The sequence below is a fragment of the Xenopus laevis genome, chromosome 1S (genome assembly GCF_017654675.1).
Source record: "Xenopus laevis strain J_2021 chromosome 1S, Xenopus_laevis_v10.1, whole genome shotgun sequence".
Classification (NCBI taxonomy): Eukaryota; Metazoa; Chordata; class Amphibia; order Anura; family Pipidae; genus Xenopus; species Xenopus laevis.
Genome location: NC_054372.1, coordinates 111,833,913 through 111,858,507, shown reverse-complemented (window position 1 = coordinate 111,858,507; position 24,595 = coordinate 111,833,913). Strand labels below are relative to the sequence as shown.

The 24,595-nt window shown below is 36.2% G+C and overlaps 2 protein-coding genes across 2 annotated transcripts; both read left to right on the top strand.

Moving 5' to 3' along the window:
* The first annotated feature begins 1,762 nt into the window (after positions 1-1,762).
* On the top strand, positions 1,763-5,907 carry LOC108706377 (gamma-crystallin-2). The gene is made up of 3 exons (XM_018242878.1): positions 1,763-1,771; positions 5,062-5,304; positions 5,632-5,907. The coding sequence occupies exons 1-3, from the start codon at positions 1,763-1,765 to the stop codon at positions 5,905-5,907; spliced, it is 528 nt and encodes a 175-aa protein (XP_018098367.1).
* Positions 5,908-12,640: 6,733 nt separating this feature from the next.
* LOC108706367 (gamma-crystallin-4) lies at positions 12,641-15,180 on the top strand. Its single transcript, XM_018242873.1, has 3 exons — positions 12,641-12,649; positions 14,348-14,590; positions 14,901-15,180. The coding sequence occupies exons 1-3, from the start codon at positions 12,641-12,643 to the stop codon at positions 15,174-15,176; spliced, it is 528 nt and encodes a 175-aa protein (XP_018098362.1). The 3' UTR covers positions 15,177-15,180.
* The last annotated feature ends 9,415 nt before the right edge of the window (positions 15,181-24,595 follow it).

The following is a 24,595-nucleotide window of genomic DNA, read 5'->3' as shown; positions in this document are numbered from 1 at the left end:
GGATTGAATTTTTATTATTAAAATAATGTGAAAAAATCGAGCCATCAAAGTGTCAGCTGTTCAGGCTAACTTGATTACCTTAAATGCACGTTTTTTTATTACCAAACTCAAAACTACTGCTTCTATCAAACCATTAACGTTTCACTTTGCAACATCTTTCTTTGCTTACAAGAGGAATATACTGACATGTATTTGCTAAGCAGCATTTTAAAGACATTCTATTTTCCTTCTGTGTTTAACCCTATGAAAATCCTATTGCAGAGATGCTTATACTGTCATATACTGTCACATTTAAAATTAAGTGTCTTAGTTACTCCCTGTGTTATGATCACTGTTCCCTAAATGCTCAACCAAAAAACTGCTAGAGATTAATTTGGTATTATTTATTATTACCAGGTCAAAAGAAAAAAAAAAGGTATTGATTATGTTTGTACATAAAGCAAACCTTTTGTGATTCAATAGAAGTGTTGGCTTTGAGGTTGGTAAGCAAAGAAGTGCTTTTGAGGCTTTAAAGTTAGCTGGGACAGCTGAAAGTTTGTCAGGTACAACCCTTAATACCAGAGGGGGGTCAGTTGGTAGATGAGGACAGAGAAAAAGCAGAGATTCTGAACTATTTTCCCTCTGTCTACACAAATGTGAGCAACCGACTAATAAAGTTTTTCTTCTTAATAGCCCCAATTCTAGTAAAACAACTAATGATGCATGGTTCACACAGAGGAAATTCAAAACAAACTAGAACATGGAAAGATAAACAAAGGACCAGATAGTATTCACCCCAGGGTACTAAATGAGCTTAACTCTGTGATGTTAAACCTTTTTACTTAAAGGGGACCTACACATGAATAATAATAAAAGTCTTTTCAAATTGCGTTTCAAATATGAAACCCAAACATTTTTTTATTATAAACTTTTTTAAAAGCATCAGCTGTCAATCATATATTGCAATCATCATATCATATATGCAATTATATATTGCCTGCCTTAGAGGTTGGGCAGGCAATAAATTTCACTTTCCATTCTGCACTTCCTCCATTCCCCCTCCCTCCTCACCATCTAATTGCGAAGCCAGTTAATGGACATAAGAATCAGGTCAACATTCTGGCATATAAACAAGGCATTTTGAAATTCGCGTCTTGATTGCCTCCCTTAGCCACAGACTCGGGGCAACAGCACCCGAGTCAAACTACGAATTAGGTAAGCCAATAAATGCACTTTACCTGTGAATGAATATTGAGAAGGTCGGTGGATTAACCTTAAATTATTGGTGCAGGGCTCGGGGCCGAGTGCACCCTGGCCACATGGATTGAACGGCGAGACCCAGAGGCCAAGTAAAAATTGGATTGGTGGGAGCCCGGTAATTAAAGAAAATAAAAACCTGTAAAGGGTGCTGGACATTTATGTGTACAAACTATTATGTTGTACCTACTACTGCAAATATATGTCCTGTGTACTCTTATACATACATGATTTGAACTTAAGATCTGCTTGTTTGAAACATTAGGCAAATTACACAGCATAGGGCTTTGTGCACAGCTATGTTACAATAGTGAATGAACTACTGTTTAGAGAAAGTGGTGGAATACAGGTCCTGGTAAGCACAGAGTTACAAAACAGCAAGAAAAAAAACAATGAATGACAAAAGGTCTTTACATTTTTCTTTACTAGACAAAAATGTACATTTGCAGTCAGCAGTAATCCAGGCCATATATAAAGACTGCCACATCACACCCTATAACTGTGCTAAAACTTTCATCTATTCAAAATGGGAAAGGTAAGCAAAATATAAAACATTTTCTAATGATGAAGAAATGTGATTTGTGCCTTTGCTTACTGCTTATCATGCCATAAGTAATCACGGGTGTCTGAAAATGCAAAGTATAAAGATTTCACTATTGTGTGGGCTTTAAAAATGAATCAGATCATATTTTAAGCTCAAATTAAAATTATTAGTGCCCTTTCAACTTAATATAATTGTATTTTTCATATTTGTTAAGGGAACTTAACAGTTTAAGAAAACATTCTCATCTAAGTAGTCTACTATGATTTAAATACTATTTGAAAAATGCACACATTTATGTATTCATATATATTTATTAAGGATCTAGTTTAGGGATGTCGCGGACTGTTCGCCCGCGAACTAATTCACGCGAACATCGACTGTTCGCGTCCGCCGAATGTTCGCGAACGTCGAGCGACGTTCGCCAATTTGGGTTCGCCTTAGCTGGCGCTTATTTTTGACCTCTCACCCCAGACCAGCAGATACATGGCAGCCAATCAGGAAGCTCTCCCTCCTGGACCACCCCCTGGACCACTCCCCTTCCATATATAAACTGAAGCCCTGCAGCGTTTTTTCATTCTGCCTGTGTGTGCTTGGAAGAGCTAGTGTAGGGAGAGAGCTGTTGAGTGATTTGAGGGACAGTTGATAGTAACTTTGCTGGCTAGTAATCTACTTGATACTGCTCTGTATTGTAGGGACAGAACTCTGCAGGGATTTGAGGGACATTTTAGGTTAGGTAGCTTTGCTGGCTAGTAATCTTCCTTCTACTGCAGTGCTCTGTATGTAGCTGCTGTGGGCAGCTGTCCTGCTGCTGATCTCTCATCTGCTGACTGCTGCCTGTAACCCAATAGTCCTTGTAAGGACTGCTTTTATTTTCTTTTTTGTTTTTTTACTTTGCTACTATAAGAGCCCAGTGCTATTAGTCTAGCTGTGTTGGGGAGTGGGACTGGTGTGCTGCTCCTAGTAGTTCAGCACCAACCAGAGTAATTTTTTTTTTTAATATACATATATATATTTTTTTATTTTACTTATCTTACTGTTCTTTAACGTGTCCAGTGCTGTTTGCTGTTCTTCATAGTAGTGCACCAATAGTAGTGCACTTGCAGGCATTGTTTGCCCAGTGTGTTCTTCAAACAACTGCCACCTAGCTGTGTGAGCTTGTTCACATTCTGTCTAAATATCAATAATAATACCGTCTCCAGAAACACCACCTGAGTGACGTTTTCCAAGCAGCAATAATATATTCCGTATCCACTGCTGTAGTGTATACGTTGACCTTGCAGGCATTGTTTGCCCAGTGTGTTCTTCAAACAACTGCCGCCTAGCTGTGTGAGCTTTTTCACATTCTGTCTTAATATCAATAATAAAACCGTCTCCAGAAACACCACCTGAGTGACGTTTTCCAAGCAGCAATAATATATTCCGTATCCACTGCTGTAGTGTATACGTTGACCTTGCAGGCATTGTTTGCCCAGTGTGTTCTTCAAACAACTGCCACCTAGCTGTGTGAGCTTGTTCACATTCTGTCTTAATATCAATAATAATACCGTCTCCAGAAACACCACCTGAGTGACATTTTCCAAGCAGCAATAATATATTCCGTATCCACTGCTGTAGTGTATACGTTGACCTTGCAGGCATTGTTTGCCCAGTGTGTTCTTCAAACAACTGCCACCTAGCTGTGTGAGCTTTTTCACATTCTGTCTAAATATCAATAATAATACCGTCTCCAGAAACACCACCTGAGTGACGTTTTCCAAGCAGCAATAATATATTCCGTATCCACTGCTGTAGTGTATACGTTGACCTTGCAGGCATTGTTTGCCCAGTGTGTTCTTCAAACAACTGCCGCCTAGCTGTGTGAGCTTTTTCACATTCTGTCTAAATATCAATAATAATACCGTCTCCAGAAACACCACCTGAGTGACGTTTTCCAAGCAGCAATAATATATTCCGTATCCACTGCTGTAGTGTATACGTTGACCTTGCAGGCATTGTTTGCCCAGTGTGTTCTTCAAACAACTGCCGCCTAGCTGTGTGAGCTTTTTCACATTCCGTGTCCAGAAACATCACCTGAGTGACGTAGTGTGATTTCTGCCCTTTACAGCACAAAACGCAGTGCTGTGTCAACAATGTATTTTTCAGATACATTTTTGCCCTTGATCCCCCTCTGGCATGCCACTGTCCAGGTCGTTGCACCCTTTAAACAACTTTAAAATCATTTTTCTGGCCAGAAATGTCTTTTCTAGCTTTTAAAATTCGCCTTCCCTTTGAAGTCTATGGGGTTCGCGACGTTCGCGAACCGTTCGCATTTTTGACGCAAGTTCGCGAATATGTTTGCGAACATTTTTTCCGCCGTTCGCTACATCCCTAATCTAGTTAACTGTTTATGGTTGTTGAATGATTCCCCTTTTCATGCCACTCTTGAACCTTTTGTATCAACAGCTATTTTATTTTTACTAAGACCACTGACATTAACACCCTACCAAACAGATCAAGGGGGTTATTTTTCAAGGCCCGAATTTATCTCAATATTGGCTGCTACAAACTCCAATCTAACCCACTCGGGTTTTTAACGCTTATTTATGATTACATTTTCCCGAAAATGACCTTTGCGGGAAAAGCTCAGATTTTCAAGATCTTTTCGTGAATTTTCTCCGAAAACTCTGAATTTTTTCTGAATTTTCACTCGAAAGCTCCGAAAACATTGTGAAATTGCCCGAAACCCTCGACATAACCAAAAATCAATGGGACTGTTCCCGTTGACTTTTATGCAACCTCGACAGGTTTAAGATGCCGTGTTTTTATATTCAGGCTTTTATAGCCCACAGGGTTTAATAAATTCCGAAAAATGTGTGATTTTTTTAAAAGCCTATTATAACACAAAAAAATCACGAAATTTTCGGATTTCGGGGAATTTCAAGTATTCGGAGTTTAGTAAATAACCCCCCAAATACTGGATTATATTTTGCTTATAATTTTTATTTAGTTTTACAGTTTATACTGTGTTTTATCTTGTCTCTGTCCTGTCTTTTCCATTCAAATAATTGAAAATCAATTAATTACTATTTAAAAAAAATTATTTCACACTGAATTACCTTCTTTAATTTTAAACTTTTTAAACTAAAACTTTAGTGTATAGAAAGTGTGTTCTTTCCCTAAAAGTAAGACATGTACAATTATGTCTGTCACTTACTCACTTTACCCAGCCCCACTGCTAATACATTTCCTCACTTAAGTTGTATCTGTAAAATAATCTTTTAATCGATCATATCTTCTTTTAGATCTTTTTCTACGAGGAGAGAAACTTCCAAGGCCGCTGCTATGAGTGCAGCTCAGACTGTTCTGACCTCTCCTCTTACTTCAATCGCTGCAACTCTATCAGGGTAGAGAATGGGAACTGGATCTTGTATGAGCATCCCAGTTACAGGGGGCACCAGTATTATCTTTGGAAAGGAGAATATCCAGACTTTCAAAGATGGATGGGCTTCAATGACTACATCAAGTCCTGTCATTTTATTCCAAATGTAAGTGCTTTAAAAAATAGTTCCATAAAGCCAACCAATTATTACAATAGAGAGAGAATGCATATTGCCTTTGAACTGCTTCAGCTGCAAATGTAATAACTGCACTATACTAGTATATTAATATTAATTAATATTTTATTATAATATAAATATTTATTTATATATTGTTGCATTATATATTGTTTTGATGGTCATATTAAGGACAGACAAAACACAGAAGTGTTAAGAAATCATACAAATTAGTTAGCACTATACAATAAATATTGTTCAGTGTCAATCAGTGCTTATCACACAACAGGTACAGTATATTTGTTTTCATTTTTATAGCACCATGGTCAATATAAAATGAGAATCTATGAAAGAGGAGACTTTCAAGGTAAGATGATGGAGTTCTTTGATGACTGCCCCAATACTTATGATCGATTCAGTTTCCGTGACATTCATTCCTGCAATGTGTTTGATGGCCACTGGATGCTCTACGAGGAACCCAACTACAGGGGGCGTCAGTACTACCTGAAATCTGGAGAATACAAGAGTTTCAGTGACTGGGGAGCATCAAGTGCCAGAATTGGATCTTTTAGAAGAGTCAATCATATGTTTTAACTAATTTGTGACATATAACGCCACAATTATAGTTATGTATTTTATTTATTTTCAAATAAAATAATTATTACACTGAAACATGATACATGTGCTTTACTTACTACTTTATGGCTCTCACAATTCCATTTGTGCTTATCTAGTCCATGTTTTTTAAGGAATGCCCACATCTCTTTGATCAGTGGAGAGAGTTATGAGCATGAGCACAAGACATTTCCATGTATTATAAATAAGCTCCTTGGTTTTGTATTTGCAATCTATGCCTTGAAAAATGCGTGCAATAGGCAGTGCTTACTTACTTACACCATGTTGAAGACAAATAAGGATGGACAGATACATAGTCCACAAAAGGTGCAGCATCTAATTCCAGTGTAAGTCTTGTATTTTTATTCTGACAGCCTTATTGGAAAATAATTGACAACATAAACACCAATGAAACATATTGTAGATTTTTGTTTCTGCATGTCTAAACTAACGTTTAAGCCTTCTTTTTTTAAAATTTAATTTTATTTAATTAGAATATAGATAAACTGCAGGTAAGTTATAACACAATATTACATTATGTAAATAAATATGTAAATGAAATTCACTTGCTTCGAGACGACTTATGGCCATTTATAGAAGTGTCAGAGTGGAACTTTTAAGAATGGCTTGTACTTTCGTTCTTTCAATGCGGTCTAGGGTATTTAGAAATGTTTTCCGTTTTGGTATGAAATTAGAGCAATTCTTTAGAGTTATTACATTTATAGGAAATAGCTGCCATTATATGTAGATCTTGTAATTCCATGGAATGTAGGAGGGTAGACTAGGATCCAGTTCCTTAGTGATACAACCTGCTGCTAGTAATACATTTAAGAATTGTAAGTGATGAGAATTAGTAAACTGAATGAAATTTTGAAAAGAAACCATATTTGAAGTGACAGGTTAGTTGGCAAATTGTGGTTTTAAGTTTATTTGTAAACTAGCTTAAGAGTAAGGGCGAAGTGGCTATCGCTAGCAACAATTTGGTAGTGAATGAGACAGTCGCTAGTATCCCTATCACCAGGCGAATTTTCGATCTGGCATATAGTCGCGAAATTCACTAATTCACTAAGATGAGAATTTTACTGAACGTTCCTCTTTCCCCAGAGTTTATTTCGCCACCTCAGACTAGGCAAACTGGTAAAACAAAGCTACATCTTCCTCAATCTTATGTCAGAGACATCATATCCTGTATGCCGGAAATGCATTAAAGTTGCAAAAAAAAGCGGGCGACTTTTCATTTTTTTAAAGCAGGATTGCCTTCAAAAGTCTGAACAATTAAAGATGTATGTGTGAAAATTTTTTTTAACTAATTTGAGGGGCATGCCACATATGTTTAAAGGTGGTCTCATGTCTATGGCATCAGAGGATCTCTTCTGCAATTGCATCTAAATTACTAATAAAGACATCCATACAATTTTTAGGTACCTGCCCTATTCAAATGAACTTGAGCATAAGTGTGCTAGCAAAGTTTCGTTAGGCAGAAAAGAACGCTAGCGAAAATTTGATGTGAAATGCTTGCCCAGCCGATGTTACGCTAGTGAACATTTTACAGAGTTCGGGTGCTGAGACGCAACTTCGCATTTTAGTGAATTAGCATAGTGGGAACAATGTGAGCCTGCCAAAGTGGTACGGAGTTTCACGAAGCAGTTGCTGGTGAAAATTTACCCTTTAGTGAATTTGCACCATTGTATTTTGTAGAGGGATTGTTTGGTAGTTTGTGTAATAAATTGTGTAATAAATTTCAGGCTATGTGTCTCTGTAGATTGAATTAAGCTTGATTTATGTTGGTTGATGCTTCCAAGGTTGGTGAATTAAATATAATATATTCTCCTGAGATTCAGGATTAATTCCAAGAGTTAATTTGTATATTTACTGGAATCAAAGAAACATTCCATAATATATTGAGTCAAGGTTGACAGATGAAATGATCTGTGATCCGGTATGGTCAAGCCATCTCTGTTTTTTGAACTTCTGAGTTTTCTTAATGCAATTTTTGGAGACTTTCTGTTCCATATGAATTTTGTAAGGGTAGAGTCTAGAAGATTTAAATCACTATGTTTTATAAGTAGAGGCAGATTAATTATTGGATATATACATTTGGGAAATGCTAGCATTTTGTCAAATTTAGAGGAACATTTTTTCATTTGTTACAGAATTTGGTTATGTTTTTAATAATAGGAGGATAATTTGTGGAATATAATCTGTGACAGTCACATGGTATATTTATTCCCAGATGTTTTTATCTATGCCAAGGGAGTGTAGTAAATAGGTAGAGGTAAGACCATATATGTCCATAATTTCCATTTTTTGTATGTTGATAGAGTATCAAGAAACTGAACCATTTTAAACAAGTTTGGCAAAGATTTATTGTAGGTTATCGTTTCCGTTCTTTACTATCAGAAGAACATCATCTGCAAAGGCCATTAGCTTAGTTGAACTGTTGTTTATGTCAACTCCAGGCACACTTTTAAAGTTTTTTTTAAGGCTCTAAGGGTTCCAATGCCAGGTTGAAGAGTAATGGTAAAAAGGGGCAACCCTGTCTTGTTCCTTTACACAGAGTAATTGGTTGTTACATTTCTCCTGCTGCAATAACTTATGTCTTAGGAGACGAGTATATCAATTTTATAAGATCTACATCTAAGGAACCAGTAAATCCTAAAGATTTAAGAGAGTCAAGCAGGTAATCCCAGTATACTTTATCAAAGGCTTTCACAATGTAAATCCCGATCAGTGAAGCTAGATCCTTATGTGATTTGGAGTAGATTACCTTGATGAGTGTTCTTATGTTCTTGGTGCCTGATCGGCCCTTAATAAAGCCTGCTTGCTCAGGTAAAATTATTGTTGGAAGGATTGTTGATAGTCTATTGGCTATTAACTTAGTTAGGATTTGATGTCTTGATTTATTAGTGTTATTGGTCTGTAAGAGCTGACAAAGGCAGGATCCTTCCCTTTTTTATATATTACCATAGTTAGAGTTTAGACTGGAAAGACTGGAAGGTAGATTTTTCTTTTTGAAAATAATGTGATTGAACAGCTGAGTCAAGAATGAAAAAAAATCCTTTGACAGGTTTTTATAGAAGGGACTGGTGAGACCATCTGGTCCACCTGCCTTGAACAGTTTTAAAGATGATATAACATATTTAACTTCATCTTTGGCGATGAAAGAATTCAAGAAATGCAAATCGTCATCTGAGAGTTTTGGGAAGTCTATTTTCATGAAAAGTTTTTTTATTGAAGTCTGTATGAGAATAAAGATTTTCTGAATTGTTCAACAATCTCCAGGGGATTATGACAGAATTCCTCTGAATCATTTTTAAAATTTGTAATTTGATTGTGGTTGGACCAGTTTTTGGTTAGGTTGGCCAAGAGAGTATTAGCTTTATTTCCAAAGCTGAAATATCTGGCCATGGTTGATTTTATCTCTTATGCTGAGACAGGTTTTCATTTCTTTCAGTGAGTTTTCACATTTAATGCAAGTTTCCTTCGTTGAATTTATTTTAAAAGTAGTATAAGCATAATTCTGGATTTTACTTAAAGGACCAGTAACATCAAAAAAAAAATTTAAAAAAATTAGTTAGTATACAGCAAAAAAAAAAAACCAACACAAATTAAAGTTTAAAATTGCAAATCCCTTATTAAAAGAGAAGGAAAGCTCCAAGACAGTTTATTGCCAACAGATTAGCCACAATAGTGCAAGCTAGAACGCTATATTTATTCTGCAGAATGCTTTACCATACCTGAGTAAACAGCTCTAGACACTGTCTCTGTTTGTTTAGGATAGAAGCATCCATATAAACTTGGTGTGACATCACTTCCAGCCTCAGTCTCTCCCTGCTCACTAACAGCTCTGAGCTCAGATTACAGCAGGGATGGGAGGAGGGAGGGGGAGAGGAGCAAACGGAGCATGCTCAAGCCCTGCCCTGGAGGTTTATGCTGAAAACAGGAAGTCTGAAGCCCATGTGTACACAATAAAAGGAAAGAAATGAGATGTTTCTTTTGACAGAGGACTCAGAGCAGCATTACTTTGAGGGTTTACTGGTGTATTTATATAGACCTTTCTGATAAAGCTTACTTAATTTTAGCCTTTCCTTCTCCTCTAACAAATAACTTACTGAAACTCCACTTCTGTCCTCTTCAGAAAAGGCGACAGGGCAATGATCTATCATTCGGCTCTGGATTTCTCCTCCCTGGTTCTATCCCATATTCTGACAGTATGTGAAGGAGCCTTGGTCCTTGGTAAGAAGCAGGCAGTGCTGGGCCAGTGGAAGTGTGTCTCCGGCGACTCTGACGATCGGTCTAGTGGGTCTAAGTCCGGGAAGAAGAGTCCTGTAAGTCTACGAGGAACGAGGCCGCTCAGTTGAGATCTCTCTTCCGTGTCAGCGATTTCTGGAGGAATATATATATATATTTCTAATTGACTCTCTTTCCTCTTACTAGCTCATTCAAAAATGGTACAGTGTTCTTGCTTATGTGTTATGTAAATCTGATAAAGGAGTACAAGAATAAAATATAGCTTCTATTGGATTCCGAATGTGACCCTATCCACACAGCAAATAAATCATCAATGTATCTGCAATTTTTGCAGAACAGTGCATCTGTATTCAAGTATGTTCAAAAACATCCATTAATTAATTTTTGAAAATATTTGCATAGGGTGGAGCGTCAATAAAGAAAAAAACAAAACAATTTATAAAATGGAGAGTAAACTTTGCTTCTATGGACAATTTAAAGTTTCACGTCTATCCAAATGGATGAGGACAACCCCCACAAACACTGCCATTTGGGATGGAAGTGCAGAGCCTTTCCACCTCCCAAACAACCAAAATAATGTTATTTCAGAATGATGTAAGTAACATAGGGAGGGGGATAAAGGTATAGCATTTTGGTTTGAAAGGGGAATTCTCCAAAATGAAAATATAATTTTTATCATATTGAAATCAGAAAAAACTTTAAAAGTACTTGTCAGCATATAATGTTAGACTGTATGGCTTTCCTCATCAGAATCCTCCCAATACAAGGTACATCAATCTTTCATTGTCCTTTGAGGGTTTATAGGCACCGTTGCCTTTTTACATACAATATGCTGGCGTTAATTACATTGATTTTTTTCCCATAAAACATTCACCAGTTTGAAGCACTAGATTTCAAACTGGACTAGGGTAAAAAGTCAGTCATGCGACCCGTTGCAATGGACCCTGTGACCCTGCTTTTAGGCAAACCTCTGCCCAAGCTACGTAAATGTGGGCAAGCTTTAGTCAATCAGATTCTGACGGCCATTCATCTGGCGATATCAGCTAAATGGAAGAGCATCACGCCACCGAGTCTTACTGAGGTACTTAATAGGGTGAATGCTAATCGAGCTTTTGAAATGGGCATAGCCCACATAACCGACAAAATGGATCGGTTTGTGAGGACTTGGGACATTTGGATACTGAGTGGATTGGCCACTTTCACCCCACAGGGTTTCCACCCTCCACCTGCCATTTAATCGGGGAAGATTAGGGTTGAACGTGTTACCTTTGTTTTTTTTTGTTTTTTGTCTTTCTTTTTACTATGGTGTTCGTATCTTTATTTGTGCTAACTTCTGCTGTTGGTTGTTTAGCTGCAATGAATGTTATATGGATGTATAACTTATGTGAAGCAAATAAAGAATAAGTTACAAAAAAAAAAAGTCAGTCATGCATCACATTTTTAAGCTTTTCTGAAAGTGCCAATTTGGTGGCATTAATTTGACTACTTTGAGTAATCCTATTCCATTCTTTCCTTCAAAGTGTTAGAGATTATAAAAAGTTCTGAACTATAAAACATTCCTGATTCTGCAAGGACCAAAAAAGCAGTTTATAATAACGTGATCATCTATGGGTGACTGTTTTGTTTTTTTTGACGCACAACGACGAAACAATTCACCCATCCCTAAATTCTATCAATCGTAGGGCACCAGCAGAAGTGAGAAGAGCTGCAATTTATATGCAGTTTAATGCAGATGTGTTTTATTAACCACTATATTTAAAGGAACAGTAACACCAAAAGATCAAAGTGCCTTAAACTAATAAAAATATAATGTACTATTGTGCTGCACTTGTAAAACGGGTTATTTGCTTTAGAAACACAACTATAGTTTATATAAACAAACTGCTGTGTAGCAATGGGGACAGCTATTTAAAGCCAAAAATGGAGAAAAGGCACAGGATACACCGCAGATAACAGATAAGCTCTGTAGTAAACAATGGGATAAGCAGAACTTAACTGGTATCTACTGTGTATCCTGTGTCTGTAAGGCTGCCCCCATGGCTAAACAGCAGCTTGTTTATATAAACTATAGATGTGTCTCTGAAACAAACACACCAGTTTTATCAGTGTACATTATTTTGGCATTAAAACAATTTTTATTTTTTTATGAAAGTCTTGTTTTTTGGTGTTACTGTTCCTTCAACTGTTTGGAGAGACCTACAGTGTAAGTCCTATGTGTACAGTTATGTTAAATTTTTTAATGAACTGGAAGTGCTGGGTGGCTGTTTAGAGAGAAAGTGATGGAATCCAAGTTCAAATAAGCACAAAGCAACAACTGTCACAGCAGGAAAAAACAATAAATGACAAAAGGTCTTTTCCTTACTAGACAGAAATATATGTATGCAAACAGTAGCAACTAGAACATATAAAAGGGCTGCCTATTCACTGCCTCTAACTGTGCTAAAACATTCTACCATTCAAAATGGGAAAGGTAAGTAAGGGGTGTGAAATAATGTAAAACTATAATGATGTTAGTAAGTAGAGTAATCACAGGGGTGTATTACACTGATGTGAATTATGTAGTTTTATATAAGGTTTTAGGCCATTTCACCAGTTCTACTATGCTTTTAATAGTGATTGAAACATGTATTCATATTGATTCAATTAGGATCTATGTAACTATGTAATTGCACATTATGGTTCTTAAATTAAATTTCCCTTTATATGTCTTTCTGGTGAATCAAAAATGCTCTCTCTTTTCGAACATTACTTACTAACAAGCAGGAAGTAGTTTGAATATCAGATTACATATTGCATATATTTTATATTTTGTTATACTACCTCTTCTCTTTCACATCTCTCTGTTCTCTTTTCCATCTAACTTCACTTTGAAGTTCAAAACAGTATCTCATTTACAAAATGTAAAAAATGTAAACAAATAAAACATATAAGGGGTTATGTAATAAAAGATACTAAGGGGTATATTTATCAAAGAGTGAAGTTAAAGATCACCACAGTCTGCTAGAGTGAAATTCTCCATTCATTTCTATCGGATTTTAAAAGGCGTATTTATGATACTCTTTTAGAAATCCCATAGAAATGAACGGAAAGTGGCAGAATTTCACTCTATAGGACTGTGGTGATCTCTAACTTCACTCTAACTTCACTCTTTGATAAATATACCCCTTTAAATGCGTATTTATCAAAGGGTGAAAGTGAAAGTTCACCCTTTGATAAATACGCCTTTAAAAATCAAATAGAATTGAATGGAGAGAGAGGCGATATTTCACTCTAGTGGACTGTGGTGATCTTTAACTTCACTCTTTGATAAATATACTCCTACTTTTTCCTAGGTGCAGTAACTCATAGCAACCAATCAGCAGATAGAATTTACTAGTAACCTGTTTAAATGTGAGCATTTTAATGGTTGCCATGGCTTACTGCTTCTGGGCAAACTTAGTACTTAATATTACATATGGGGGATAATGATTCAGGACATGGGAGTTTCATTCATATAAATTACAAAGAATCTCAGTATGCAGAAATTTTCTATTTACAGGAATGGGATCAGTTATCCGGAAACCCATTATCCAGAAAGCTCCCATACACTCCATTTTATCCAAATTTTTAAAAATGATTCCCCTTTTCTCTTTAATAATAAAACAGGACCTTTTACTTGATCCAAACTAAGAAGTAATCAATCCAAATTGGAGGCATAAACCAGTCTATTGGGTTTATTTAAACTTTAAATTGTTTTCTAGTAGACTTATGGTATGAAGATCCAAATTACATAAAGATATGTTATCCAGAAAACCCCAGGTCCTGAGCATTCTGGATAACAGATCATATAACTGTACTGCTATTGCTGTCATTCTTTTTTCCTAGTCCCAATAATAAAAACCAACATTTCTACATTTATTAAATATTTGAATTAATACAAATAAGCTGATGTTACAAAATGTATTATATTGAGTTTATTATACATTATACATTATATTATACATTATATTGAAGTTTATTATAGTTGTTCTATAATACTATGCTTAGGGTGGTGTAGAATGAATTGCCAACATTTGTATTTCCCAATTAAGTTTAATTTGTAATGTAGCTTATGGTGGTTTAGAGCATTTGTTTCCTCACTTAAGTTGTATCTGTAAAATAGCTTTTAATAAATAATATCTTCTTTTAGATATTTTTCTACGAGGAGAGAAACTTCCAAGGCCGCTGCTATGAGTGCAGCTCAGAATGTTCTGACCTGTCCTCTTACTTCAATCGCTGCAACTCTATCAGGGTGGAGAATGGAAACTGGATCCTTTATGAGCACCCCAGTTACAGGGGGCACCAGTATTATCTCTGGAAAGGAGAATATCCAGACTTTCAGAAATGGATGGGCTTCAATGACTACATCAGATCCTGCCGCTTTGTCCCCCAAGTAAGTGTTTTGCAATTGCCTTTGTACTGTTTCTGTTGAAATTTAATTTCAATAGGGTAGGAAAACCATCAGCAACATGGTATCTTGAAATATTTATTATAAATATTGATTGCAAATACTGTGGTTTATATTATTTTATAATTATTATTATATTATTACATTGTCATGACTTATATTAAGGACCATCAAAAAGCAAAGTTTAATGAAACGCTTCAAATGTGAGAAACGTATTAAATATTGTTCAGCTTCAATAGGTGCTTATTTTACAACAAATATATTAGTAGTTATGCTTATTTACGTTTGTTTAAAGCACCCTGGCCAATATAAAATGAGAATCTTTGAAAGAGGAGATTTCCAAGGACAGATGATGGAGTTCTTTGATGACTGCCCCAATACTTATGATCGATTCCGTTTCCGTGACATTCACTCCTGCAATGTGTTTGATGGCCACTGGATGTTCTACGAGGAACCCAACTACAGGGGGCGTCAGTATTACTTGAGACCTGGAGAATACAAGAGATTCAGTGACTGGGGAGCCTCAAGTGCCAGAATTGGGTCTTTCAGGAGAGTTTATCATATGTTTTAACAGATTTGGGTACTGCAACTACAAAAAGTTTCAATAAAAATATCTGTCTTGTAACTGCTATTTTATGGAGTTTGTTTCAACCTTTGTTTAGGTTCAACCCCAAAACAAGTTTTTAAGTTATCTACACTGATACTTGGTGTGTATAAATGTTATGCTGTTTAAGGGAAAGTGCTCAATTTGATGAGCACAAAGAGTTGCAGATATGAGTTCCAGATAGAAATCTCATATGGTATGGGGAACTTTGCACATTGCCACATTATTATAAATGAGCCCTGTGGTATGCAGGACTCGGCATTCTTTTGCTTTATGCATGGTCCACATAAGATGCATGCTATAGGTAAGTGCTTAACTACTAACACCAACCAGACACCAACCAGGATTCTTACTCTTACTGTAAAAACTATTATCTAAAAATAGAAAGTAAAAAAATAAGCTTTAGCAAAGTCCAGGTAGACAACATCTACTGCAAATATTTATTCAGTATCATATTAAAAAGGTACATAGTGACCCCATATATCCCACCTTACGCATTTCATACCATCTGGTACTTAATCATAGGTGTCTCACGTATGATTAAGTACCGGATGGTATTAAAGGCATGAGGTGGGCTATATGGGGTTAGTATATACCTTTTTAATATGATACTGAATAAATATTTGTGATTTTTAACTAAATATAGAGTCGTGGGACTTACACTTTATATACATGTTTAATTGTTGATGTCTTAGGAACTGGGGCAAGTCCCTATGACTCACTATTAGATTAAACATCTCCCCTATCATTGATATATATGTCTGCAACATCTACTTTAACCCCTCTTTAGAATTTCCTACCTTTGTCATCATAATTAGCAATTACAGTTGTTGGACGTGACTTGTCCCTCATAAAGCCATGCTGATTGCTTCTTATAATGTCATTTTCCAGAACATAGTTTTGAATATCATCCCTTCACAAAATTTCAGATATCTTGGCCACTGCATGTAAAATGCATAGGTTTATAAATTCAAGATAATGCCAAAAATTTAAATTATATGACCATTCATTGAGGTTGCCCCCTGTCCGGTTTTCACCCTGACATCTTGGTTTTCTAAAGGGCTGTCCAGTTGAAACTGCCTGCCTGGATTTCCAAATTAGGTAAAGAAAGTTAATTGGTGATCAGCCTATCTACAATCACCTTGTCATAGCCCACCTATTGATGTCACTGTCCTGCCCATAAACCTCAACACTTTGGCTGCACTTTGCTGCTGCAAAATTTGGCAACCCTACCTTTACTCTGATCCATAAGTACCATACCAAGAAAAAGTTGTATAAGAAATTACCATGCAATGAAAGGAGGATTTCGGAAAGCAACTTGCTAAAGACAGACATTAACTACAGAAACTAAAATGTTAAATTATTTTACTTGGGAGTGCATCTGCTTTGCACCTGTTTATGTATACAGTACTGCTTGCATCTGTCTTATCTGTATATAGATTGAATGGTCTATGCCCCTCTCAAGCTATTATTTGAAAATTCACCAGCGAAAATGCACTGGCGTCCAAAAAATGGCGTCCATTTTTTTTGACAACGGTGAATTTACACTGGCAAATTTTCACGGCAGTTTCGCTAATTTTTTCGCCGGCGGTGAATCGCAGGAATTCGCTGCTAGTCGCCGCCTGCTGATTAAATTCGACCATCACTACTTATGATGAATCAACATGACCACTCAAGTTTAAAGCCTAATGTATTTTAGCACCTTCCTTTTTATCTACCCAATCACATCATATGAACTGTAGAGCTATAGACTATACCTAAATTGTACTAAATGGCACTTGTCGACAAGACAAGTTATAAGAGTTTGTACATGAGATATATGCTGGAATTTACACCAAAACATACTGCACAGGAGGCAGTGCTTAGCCAGAGATCCCCTGTAGTAGTTTCCTCCTAGAACATCCAGTGGCAATCAAACACATTGCAGGAGTGAATGTCATGAAAACGGAATTGATCACATTGGGGCAGCCCATCATCTTCCCTTGGAAGTCTACTCTTTCATAGATTCTCATTTTATATTGACAATGGTGCTATACCGAAAGTAAAAACCAAGGTCATTGTAAATACCATATAATGTAAAAAAAATATGTTTCATTGAGAATAGATTAGGGAAAACACCAAGAAGCTGCAGTCATCTTTAGTTAAAGGAAAACTATACCCCCCAAACAATGTAGGTCTCTATAAAAAGATATTGCATAAAACAGTTCATATGTAAAATCCTGCTTCATGTAAATAAACTATTTTCATAATAATATACTTTTCTAGTAGTATGTGCCATTGGGTAATCATAAATAGAAAATTGCCATTTTAAAAAATAAGGGCCGCCCCCTGGGATCGTACGATTCACTGTACTCACAAACATACCAACAAACCATACATGTTAGGTCACATGAGCCAATTAACAGACAGAGTTGTGACTTTTGCTTCCACACTTCTTCCTGTTATAGTTAGTGTTGTAGTATTTCTGGTCATGTGATCTCTAGACAGCACACAGACCATCACGAAATGGTGGCTCAAGGCAAGAGATGTAAAAGGGCAATATTTACTTAAATATATATTCCAGTTTGGTAAGATTCTTTAATATGCCACTTAATATGATATAAACTATCTGTTGCTTAAGTGTTCATTTGGGGGGGTATAGTTTTCCTTTAATAAGGCAAGAGGCTACAAAATTGTATGTAAAGTAAATAAGAAAGATTTGATAAATGGATCCTAATGTAACTATAAAATGTAGTAGACAAAATATTGTAATTATCTGGTTATTTAAGGCATAAAAGGGGAATGTAACATTGGTCGCTAACACAAAAATTATTTCCAATTTGATTAGAAAATTAACAATTTTGCTCTTACACTACAGTAGGATAACAATTGCAAATTTTATAGTAGTGTGCATTGTATGTAATAAAACTTCTTAATGAAAAAGTTTGTTCCAAAAAATGCTCAATTAAGATTTGCAATGCAATAAAAGCCTAATGAAGAATATTACATTTGTGACATGCAAATTTTTATTCACAAATTTCTTCTCTTTGCCAATTGTATTACATTTCCCCCAAAGACTTGAACAAATATAACATGAAAGAACTCTAGATCCCTAGATTTGAAGTGCTTTATTTTTTAATATATGAGAAAAATATGTGGCTACTATGGCAACTCAAGATGAAAACACTTACATGGGGACTATAATGACAGAACTTGATGTAGTCATTGAAGCCCATCCATCTCTGAAAGTCTGGATATTCTCCTTTCCAGAGATAATACTGGTGTCCCCTGTAACTGGGGTGCTCATACAGGATCCAGTTGCCACTCTCCACCCTGATAGAGTTGTACAGATTAAAGTAAGAGGAGAGGTCAGAGCAGTCTGAGCTGCACTCATAGCAGCGGCCTTGGAAGTTTCTTTCCTTGTAAAAGAAAATCTCAAGAAAAGTATTATAGGTTAAAGGGATTTTGACATGATTTTATTGTGTAGGGTGGAATAGCCTGACTTTATATACTGTATGTCCTAAATTGCTGCCATGTGCACATATACTACTAAAGAGAATTTAAAGACCCTTATGGGGGAATGTAATAAAAGTCGGTAAATGAAAAAATATTCACAATACAAAAAGTTATACCACTGAGGGAACAAATTTGCCTTTGTGTGAATTTAATATGGCTTTTGCGAACCGCGAAGAAAGTTTGCGAATTTTATAGTTAGCGACAGTGCGCAGTGAATGTAATAAAACGTCTTACTGAAAAAGTTGTTATGTTTGCTCCAAAAGATTACGACACCTTCAAGCACTTTTTAAAAGTGGACAATGCGCAATTAAAATTCGCAATGTAATAACAGTTTAAGGAAGAGTATTACATTGTGAAATTAGACTTTTTAGTCTTATTTGTGCTACTTGTTTTGCTCTTTGCGACTTTTATTACATTCCCCCATTAGTCTGATATTGTTTATTGTTTGCTGTGATGATTGTTTTTCTGTGCTTACCAACACCAGTATTCCATAGTTTTCCAAGATCATTCATTGTCTAAGGGTGTCATTATTCTTATAATAGGTGCAAAGGGGTGATGGGAAAATACAAACAATTTCACCATAGTAATACAGTCACAGGACATTCATCATCTTAGACATCCTAGGGGTCATTTATGAATTTATGTCAGTTCTTTGAAAATTTAATTCATTAAGTTCTTGTGGCAACGTGCGTTCCTTGCACTTCTGTAATACTTGAGCTTGCCAGTGCTGCCCGCCTCCTGACTTCTGCCTCCCGTTGTGCTTATTAACGCAGAGTAACCCTAGTGCTATTGGCACTTCTGAACCAGGCAGTAACTCCAGAGTTCCCACAGTGGCTCGAGTTAAACAAGAAGTCAAAATGCAAGCGTAGCTGTGTTAGTTTTCATGTATCAACTACAATTTGTTGGACACAACTCTCCATGGTGACTGCAATTACATTGAAATCATAAGGGGAATGCTGCATTGTCAGGGAAAAAAACACGGTGAATGTATTTAAAACTACACTTTCTCTGTGTCCCGTGATAGGTAACTGAAGGAAAAGCTCTCTTTTTTGGCCTGTCATGGTATAATAAACTGTAGGGAAAATGCACACTGGTGGAGAGAATATTTTCCAAGTTATTGAATCTTGAAGGAAATATGAGACTTTCTAAATATAATCAATTAAAAAGTATGCAATCTTTCTGAAATAATGAAGTTAAACCTTACTATCCCCACTCTCAGCAATCTGAGTTAGACTTTGATTGGCAGTAAGGTATATCTTTTGTGGGGGGCTCTTTTTGCCTAGAAGATGTATTAACGTTAAATGTTTCAAAATCATATGGCACAAATTCTGCATTTTGCACGTAGAGAGAGACTTTTTCTTATATTTGTCAGCTGAAACGTATTGTTACATAGGGTATCCCAAAATCCAGAACAAATTCAAGGTTCCGGTCTAGGCCCATGCTAGACCTTTTGCTTTGGGAGGAGCCCTCAACTGCTTGGATGCCAACAGGTCTTAATGTGAGAAAACCAAGGAGAAAGTTGTGGACACACAAGGAATCAGGAACGTATGACCAGGGAAGACAGGGAACAGGAAGCATAGTCGAGGGTCAATACAGGCAATGCAGTATTGAATCAGGAGGCGCAGGTGAGGTCACACCTCCCCCACCTCCCCACTGGACCACCAGATATCCTTACATTAACCTACCCTCTAGAGGAGGCCACTGGGTCCCTAGGCTTATCAGCAAATCTAGCATCGAACTGACATTTGACTACTACCCAAAATGGTGGTTTTCCCCTTTTAAAGTCCGACCAGAAACATCGGACTTTGATAAATAACCCCCTTTACATGCCTATCAGAGGCTTTCTTTTGAAGCTACTGCAGAAGACAATGGGCATTGGACCACTTGCCAAATCTTAGAACAGTGGTCAAGCAATGAGTTGGCAGTAGAAACATCTGAGGAATGACCAGAAAATGAAAAGGCTCTAGGATGATAGCCAAAAACAGAGATTCTCCAGTGGACAACTAAGTGGCATTATTGAATGTAAACTGCCCAAACTTGAATGTAAATCTCACCAAAGTGATTGATTACTGGAGATGCAACATCTGAGATATTGCTTCAATTAGTGATTTGTCCTTTCCGGCTGACCATTAGTCTGGTACGCAGAGGAAATAAACAAATCAGTACCCATAAGGGAATTGTTAGAGATAATCGTGTGTTTAAACTATTTCAGATACAGAGGCAAATATTACTTACAACTTAGGGATACAATAATGGCCTTTAATGCCATATCTTCAAAAGCAAACTCCTTCATGCTTTGGTAGGAGGAAGAACACATTTTTCGGCAAGTATCATTCACCAATCACTGTGTGGTTTGGTGCCGGTACATCAGTGATGTGTTCCTGGTATTGAGGGGCAACATGGATTCCCTTTCATGTTTCCATTGGTGTACCAAAATATTTCTAATACTTTAAAAATTGATTCATTGTCCATACAATTTTGCATGTGAAGGTGGTTAAACAGAGAGAGAGAGAGTGGGATGTACCATGGAGCTGTATCCAGAACCAACAGATAGTAATCAATTATAACATTAAAAGTTACTATCTGGTGTATACAAGAGACGTCCTATAATTCAGTTTTACTGTGTGGAGAGACTAGCAAGACAATCAGAGGTACATGAATAACAGTTAGATGGTACGTATAATCAATTCTTGATATGGGGATATCCTAGGCATGTCGTGGACATGGTAAGGAAAAGGGTTAGGAAAATCAGACCCAGACACAATGAGAATGACTCACTAATTAAATAATCAAATTTGAATTATTTGATCAGTGCAAACTCACTGTATCAACTCAAGTATTGATGTAATATCTTTGTTGGGGTGCCCAAATTTATGCACCTGTCTAATTTTGTTATGATGCATATTGCATATTTTCTGTTAATGCAATAAACATTATGTCACTGCTGATATACTACTGTTTCCAGAATGCATGATATATATTAAAAGGAAGTTGCTAAACAAATTTCTAAAGAATTAAGAGGGGTTCCCAAACTTTTTTTATATGATAACGGGGTGTTTTTGAGCCTCTGTTACCAGACATTAATATAATTTTAGTGGACATTATCCCCATATTGCATATATGTGTTGATCTGTCCTTGTGGTCTCCTGTATGTGAGTGAGACCACATGATGTATAAAACTAGGATATCACAGTATAGGTCCACAATCAGGAAGGGGGTGTAAAATTGCTAGTGGTGAAACATTTTGTAATAGCAAGTCACTCGATTATGGATTTAAGGTACATTATATATAGTGTATATTTTGAGCTTTTATATAATGAATAATGTACCCCCTATTATAAAAAATAAGAATATTAAAAGTCACCAAGGAGTTCCATTACAATATTAAATCACAATATTAAAGCACGAGGATGCAGGATATTCATAGCTCCTGCATATAATATGACTATAATGTATGTTTTCAAAAGGAAGGTCAAAACAGGATTGCTGTAAATATTATATAACAGGTGGAAACAGTGTTTTATTTTCCCTATTTTGAAAGCTGTATTTAGGAATGGATAATACCAAACCAATTTTTGCCACTACTTTGTGGTGCCCTTGTTGCTTGGTGTCATGGTACTGTATTATTGATACTGAACCCCACATTAAACGCCTTGTTCATACAATGATCTTTACTTAGATCATAGTGGCAGCAAAAGAGTTATCAGCCTAAATGCTTGCTTACTCTTTGAGACACTGCTTTTCTTGGAAATTCCTGGAAATGGCTTTATCTGTAAACTTCTGCTGTTTTAAACGGTGGGCTGAAAAAATGCAGGAGAAAAGCATGGCTTGTAATCAAAAAGGCCAAAAGTCTTACATGTATCTAATTTTCCAGAGGCCTGCAAACTAACCTATCAGCAGTTTAAAATAATACATTAAGGGGGATATTTATCAAAGTCCGAATTTATCTCAATATTTTCTGAAATTAACTCCGACCAAATCCGCATGTGTTTATTAGGCTTATTTATTAATACACTTTACCGAAAATTATGTTTGCAGGAAAAATCCGAAAAATCTAATTTTCCTGTTTTTTTCGGATTCTTAATCCAATTTTCAAATTTTTTTGGGATTTTTCATCCAAAAGATTTCTTATGTTTTTTGCCCAAAAACCTTGGGGTATTGCACAAAACCCAGCGCACATCAAGAAGTGGACTTCACCCATTGACTTATTTGCAACCTCGACAGGTCTGAGATTCCGAATTTTCTGATTCTGACTTTCCATCCTCGGGGTTTAATAAATTCAAAACAATTCGTGATTTTATTAAAAAAAATTAAAATAAATTTGTGATTTTTGCATTCGGAGTTTAGTAAATAACCCCCCTAAGTGAAAATGTGGAATGGAATCAAGATAGTGAAACCATTCTCTGAATTAACAAGTTTTTGCAGAATACATTATAATGCTAAAATGTTTTGAAAATAGCAGGCATATACCCTGATTTAAAACTGGTTCAAGTACTGTGAAGCACAAGTGATAAACTAGATTAATCAAATCCCTTAAAAAAAGAGTTTATTTGAAACATTGGGGTTTCTCACCCTCTGCCCAACGTGTCTGCTTTAACATTTTTACATATTTGCTAATTTGCACTTTGAGCACTGGTGATATGTATATGCTATTGTTTTAATATAGATATATTTCTGTGTGTATGTTTTAAAAATATTAAAGTATTTTTTGCTTTTGCATACACCGTGGTGTGCTAAATATATTAAGGTGTGCATTGGGCTATTTTAAAAATCTCGATTCAGAAAGAACAATAAATAAACAACAATTAAGAATATGCCAAGTAGAGAAGGGGGATGGTGGTCAGTACAAATTATTCACACAACTTATCTCCGATTCCTTAATGGTTGCTCTGTGCTGCAGCTGCTATATGTGATCAGTATAGTAGTGGCAAACACGACATGTTTCAGGTACAATTTGGGTACAAAAATTAAGAATATGCCCCTTTCATTAATTAATGTAATTTATGTAAAAGGTATGATAAACTCTTCTAAAAGAGCCAATTCGGGCACTTAAGTCTGGTCATTGAGTCTCCTGTATTCTCCTGGTCCTGGGTAATACTGACGCCCCCTGTAGTTGAGTTCCTTGTAGAACATCCAGTGGCCATCAAAAATGTTGCACTTGTTCCATTTACATGAATATGGGTAACATAATTGTCCCAGCAATTTTTATACTTTATAAACTAAAACAGTCTTAAAGCGCTGTCCCAGGGTTGACCACATATTCATGCCTACCTATCAGCTTGGACCACCAATTTATGTCTGATGCTGCCAGGTTTCAATCTGTAGATGGAGCTTTACTACACCACAGAAAACTAGTGGTATACAAATAATACACAAGCCTTATTTAGCAGCCTGTAGCCTAAAATATTTTTTTTTTTCCTTTTTCAACTATAAATTTGTAGATATATTACTCTCAGACATAATTGATGTATCATTTTAATTGATGAGGAATAATAACAACTGTTACCAGAATAACAAATCATTTCAATACTGTTCTCAAACATGTTTTCCTGCTTTACTGAATAATTTGTGTTACCCATGTGTCAGACCTAGGGATGTAGCGAACTGTTCGCCGGCGAACTTGTTCGCGCGAACTTCGACCGTTCGCGTCCGCCTAATGTTCGCGAACGTTTGGGAACGTTCGCATTTTGAGTTCGCGTTCAATTCGAATACAAATCGTTCGACCATTCGACCATTCGACCGCTAAAATCGAACGATTTCCATTCTTTCGAACGATTTCCATTCGTTCGAACGATTTCCATTCGTTCGAACGATTAAAATCCTTCGAACGTTCGATTCGAATGAAAATCCTTCGATCGAACGATTAAAATCCTTCGAACGTTCGATTCGAA